This window comes from Carlito syrichta, unplaced genomic scaffold (genome assembly GCF_000164805.1).
Source record: "Carlito syrichta isolate Samal-C Ts95f unplaced genomic scaffold, Tarsius_syrichta-2.0.1 Scaffold91562, whole genome shotgun sequence".
Taxonomy (NCBI): domain Eukaryota; kingdom Metazoa; phylum Chordata; class Mammalia; order Primates; family Tarsiidae; genus Carlito; species Carlito syrichta.
This window is the reverse complement of record NW_007035658.1, coordinates 340627-346048: the sequence shown is the minus strand read 5'-3', so window position 1 is coordinate 346048 and position 5422 is coordinate 340627. Positions and strand designations below refer to the sequence as shown.

Below are 5422 nucleotides of genomic sequence, written 5' to 3'. Positions count from 1 at the left end.
AGGTGGGTCTCGAACCTGCGGGCTCAGGCAATCCACTCACCTCAGCCTCCCAAAGGCACGGGATTACAGGCTGAGCCACCGAGCCCGGCTGATTCTGTTCTTTTTTATGGCTGCATGATTCTATAATTCTAACAGGTATAATTCTGAGGCTACCTAATTTTAGCTGAAGTACTTCCACAAGCATGTTACCTATACAAAATATATGAAATGTATTCTGATAGAGAGAAACTATTGTCATAGAAAGAGAAGGGCCACAATTCTGTCCATATGCATTTCATAGATTTTGAAGTACTTTCACTTTTATCATTTCATTGAATTTAGACAAGTACATCAGGTGAAATTATTCCCAAGTTTACAGACCAGGAACTGAGCTTCAGAGAGCTGCCTCTGTGACCTGAGTAGTCTCTCAGCTGTTTTCTGTTTTTTAAAGAGACAGGGTCTTACTCTGACACCTAGCCTGGAGTGCCGCAGCATGATCATAGTCACTGCAGCCTCAGACTCCTGGGCTCAAGTGATCCTCTCAAGTAGCTGGGAATACTATAGGCACATGCCATCATACCTGGATAATTGAAAAAAAAAACTTTTTTAGAGATGGGGGGTCTCACTATGTTGTCCAAGCTGGTCGTGAACTCTTAGCCTCAAGTGACCCTCCCTCCTCAGGCTCCGTATAGTGGGATTACAGGCAAGAGCCACTGTACCTAGCTCTCAGCTGTTTCTATTAGTTCTATTTTAACTCCATACCATATTCACTTTCTGAAAGTCTCAGTTGCTAAATTTACCTCAAGCTTAAATGAAGCATTCAAACTAAACCTTATATAAACTTTGAAACTGTCCCCATTGAAAATTTTGATGAGCTCAATACTATCCAAGAGCATATATGTAGGGATTATTACTAATCCTTTCACTGGATAAAGAGTTTAATTTAAATGCGAGAGGTCTGAGGACACCTTCAAGCTTTAACCACTATTTTATTCAAGATATCTTTACACAACACCAACAAAGCTTACATGAATGTTGTGGGCATGGACTGATTGATCACTGGAACCACTGAACACAAGGTCATTCACCACCTTTGAGAAAAAAAGTCAATGAGTCAGATTCTGTATAAGATTCTCAGTTTCTTCTAACTTGTAATACACACTGGCACATTCTAATTTCCATCCTGTTTTGAGATGAGCATTAACTAGGTATGAAGTAATAATTTCTCAGACAAATATTCTCAACTAAAACTTATGCTCTCCTGACAGGTACTCTGATGAACTGACAAGGTATTATTAGGTTTGTCACCTCTCCAAAATGATGATGAAGCAGCCCAAAAGGGCATTAGAGTACACCCACACTTTATAGTAAAATACACTCTTGTTTCTCAAATCAAAGTACATTGCTTGGTGATCCAGGCATAAAGAAAAAGGTTTCTAAATAACACATTAGACAAATATGGGAAATGTCATTCAAAACCCTTCTACTTGTGCCGGACAATTCCTCTTCTCTTCCACTGTACTCGCCTTCATGCAAAGAATGGTTTTGCTATGGCCCTCCAGGGTTCTGAGGAGCAGTCCGTTTCGTGCATCTCGTACACTAATGGTGCAGTCATAAGATCCCACAACCAACAGCTTTCGGGCACCTTCCTGAGCTGTGGCAAGGCAGCTGACTGCGCGAGGGCCATGGCATTCAAAGATCTCGAGTCGTTTATTGTTCTGGAAAATAAGCCACTGTTATATAAAATGAAAGCAACTTAGCAACTAACCAATCACTACTATGGTATAAACTCTCAATTCTATTACTTGTACTCAAATTCTCATACTCGTTTCTTATCCTTAACTTCCCAGCCTCTGCTATTCCCATCCCAACCCTCTCTGCTGAACTGCCCCCATTCCCTGATCCAATGGGGGCAAACTCTTACATTATAAACTAATTTATAATTTCAACCCACACTATCCTGATTCGAATTAGAAGTTGGTTCTCTTTTTATGCCCTCTTTCGCTTCCCTTAAATTAATGATAATAAAGGATCAACCTTTTTAAAAAAAACTCTAGTATATTTTCCATGACAAAGACCCAGGAACTCTTCTACCATTTTGTCATGCAAAATTTATGTAATCTATTTGTCACATCCAAAAATCTCTTCCTAGACAATTTCTATAATAAGAATCTCAAATTCCCTACCTTTTTGTTATTCTGATACTCTTCTGGCCTCTGGTTCTATGTCATCTCTCATGATATCTTTTAGTGGATTGTAGGAGTCTTTATATGAGTGTGGCGTGGTCACATCCTGAATCCCAACACATTTTTAATCTCAGATTTTAGACTTATCCTCACCAATCTTTTCATAGTCTCCTACCTCTCGAAAACCTTTCAAAAGTGCTTTAGGTGCATGCATGGAATAAAACTCCTAGAAACTAAGCAGAAAACAGCAACAAGGAGCCTACATAACTAAGCAATTGTTTTAGCCATTATAAAATGCTAGGGATACAGACTAATAGGAGTACAGGACTCAGTGGTGGACATACCCTGATAAACAGTTCTGGCTTTCTGTTGAGACCCCAGAAGCATGCTATTGTAGGAGTATGGGCAAACCAGAAAAAATTCAAGCCTTGACCTTCAAAATTCACATCTCTGCAGAGATTCTCTAATCTCTGTCGCTAGATCCTCCTTCTCCAGGGTTTTTCAACTACTTATATAACTTTTCCATTTGAACGTCTTATCATCTTGCTTCAAGAGTCTTGCTCCTAATTTCTGTCTACCTCTGATAACATTAATTAATCTCATAAAAAAGAGGAGAATTTGCTAATTACCAAGTTTTATCCTTTAAAATATTTAAAAATTACTTTCTTCTCTAAATCCAATCTAATCAGGCTGTTCATGCTTGTTTGCTTATAGAATGCAAAAATCTTCACTAATTATTACTCTTCCATATTATATTCATATCAAATGGACCAAATAATTTGGCACTCGATTAACCATACATTAAATTCTTCTAACTGAATTTTTAGGTTTTTGTTTTTTAAGCAACAGGGTTTCCCTATGTCACCTACGCTGGAGTACAGTGATGTGATCATGGCTCACTACAATCTTGAACTCCTGGGCTCAAGGGTCCTTCTGCCTTAGCCTCCCTAGTAGCTGGGATTACAAACATGTGCCACCACGCCTGGCGAATTTTTTGTTTTTAATTTTTTGTAGCGACAGAGTCTCACTATGTTGCCCAGGCTGGTCTTGGCCTCCTTGCCTCAAGCAATCCTCCTGCTATGGCAGCCCAAAGAGCTAGGATTATAGGCGTTATTAGCATGTGCAGCTGATTTTGAAATTTCCTATAGGCAGAAACCATGACATATTTTATTGCATATTCTGTAGTAGTTCCAGCTAGTATGTGACGTATAAATGATACTGTCACAGTAAATATTCTAACACACTGATAAAAGAGGGACAGAGGCTGAGTGCAGTGGCTCACGCCTATAATCCCAGCACTCAGGGAGGCCTAGGTGGGAGGATTGCTTGAGGCTACGAGTTTGAGACCAGCCAGGGCAACAAAGCAAGACCTTGTCTCTACAAAAAAAAAAAAAAATTAGCAGGGCATGGAGGCTTGTGCCTATAGTCTCAGTTACCTGGGGTGCTAAGGTAGATGGATCACCTGAGCCCAGAGTTGAGGCGGTGGTGAGTCATGATCATGCCACTGCACTTCAGCCTGGGTGACAGAGTGAGACTCAAAAAAAATAAAATAATTTTTAAAAACTAAAATAAATAAATAAAAGAGGGACAATGGGATATAGTCCTATACCTATCAATTCAACCTCTTAGATTACATCTTTTATCCACTCCCTTTTCTTCATCCTTTGCTTAACAATTCATGTCAGTTTCCACTACAAAGCCTCCTAAATGGTCTCCCTGCCTTTACTAATACCAATCTTTCCCAATCTCAACTCCAGTAACTTTTTCTAAAATACAAATTGGATCTCATGTCCCTCATACTTTAAAGCCTACAAGATGAAATCCAGCTACCTTAACAAAACACATAGGGCCATCAAGAACTTCCTAAACCTTATCCTAGGGTCTAACACATAACAGATGCTCAATAAAGGTTTGCTCAACAAATGAGCTTATTTTAGGGTTAGGAAAGAATGAGACCACATGGCCATTAAGGCAAACCTCTCACTTAGTTCAACTAATAGAAAGGACCACCCTCATGAAACCCTAAATCAGTTCTAAACCAAACCAATGTCATACTCAAAGGAATGTAAGTTCATTTTTCATGGTGTCATTCCTAAAATGAGACAGACTGGCTGGACCTGTGACTCATTATTTGGCCCCAAATCCTCAGGCATAGTTTACTTTAGTAGAGTTACATTTTGATCCTGGCACATTTGAGTCTTAGCAGAGAGAATGAAGGGTCATATTTCCCTTACATCAGAAGATATTAGTTTTTGAGTAGCAGTTAATTCTATTGCTTCTTCATATAAGAAAATAGGAGAATGCCTATCTGCTACTTCTTCCTATCCAAATTCACACTATTTCCAAGTGGCATGGGAATTCACCCTTCTCCCTTTAGCTACTAACCTTTATGTTGAAGGTGACCACAGTGCCATTTGCCAGTCCTGCATAGAGGATTCGCCATCTACTATGGAGACAGAGGACCCGGTCTTCCAACTGTAACTGCTCCACACACTCTCGGGTCTGACAAAGTATACATCTAATCAGTACAAGTTACTGGTAAATGAGATGTGAAAAACAACTCCTCTGGAAAGCAGAGTCTAAAATGATTCTTATGAGGAAGAAAATATGAATCCTCTTATTTTGTAAGGGACTATCTTAGAGCTTTTCCCCCTTTGAAATATGAGGCCAAAGACCTTCAAACTAGCCAGGCTTGGTAGCTCAGCCTGTAATCCCAGTGCTTTGGGAGGCTGAGGTGAGTGGATTGCCTGAGCCCGCAGGATCGAGACCCGCCTGGGCAACTTGCAAACCTCATCTCTACAATAAATCAGAAATTAGCCAGGCATGGTAGTACACGCCTGTAGTTCCAGCTACTTGGAAGGCTGAGGCAGAAGGATCACCGGAACCCAGCAGGTCGAGGCTGTGGTGGCCAGGAGTGGCCACTGCACTCGTCTGGGCGACAGAGTGAGATTCCAACTCAAAAAAAAAAAAGACCCCCAAACGGTAGGTAATATGAAGACAAATACAAATTCTAATAATGTTATCCATGCTTCTGTTTAGAATGCAGAAATCCTTCAAAAGGCATTATGAGTTGGGGCTTACTCTTAAATTAAGTGGCCAAATATAAAAGATAAAACTGCAATTAACATCTAAAAAGAAAAATGGAGATGATAGATGACATATTTGATAAACGCATTAATAAAATATGTGGTTTTATGCAATTGATTCTCTATTTTTTTTTTTTTTTTTTTTGAGTTGGAGTCTCACTCTGTCCCCCA

General features: G+C 39.7%; 1 protein-coding gene across 4 annotated transcripts in view; it reads right to left on the bottom strand.

The window, feature by feature from the left end:
- The window catches only part of ZNF106 (zinc finger protein 106), a 58395-nt gene that overhangs the window by 6247 nt on the left and 46726 nt on the right, over nucleotides 1–5422 (bottom strand). For all 4 annotated transcript variants that reach the window (XM_008059343.2, XM_008059351.2, XM_021712970.1 and 1 more), the window contains 3 exons: nucleotides 4551–4667; nucleotides 1506–1697; nucleotides 1008–1070 (listed from right to left, as the gene is read on the bottom strand). In XM_008059343.2, the coding sequence (XP_008057534.1) occupies nucleotides 1008–1070; nucleotides 1506–1697; nucleotides 4551–4667 (372 nt within the window). The remainder of the gene's footprint in view (nucleotides 1–1007; nucleotides 1071–1505; nucleotides 1698–4550; nucleotides 4668–5422) is intronic.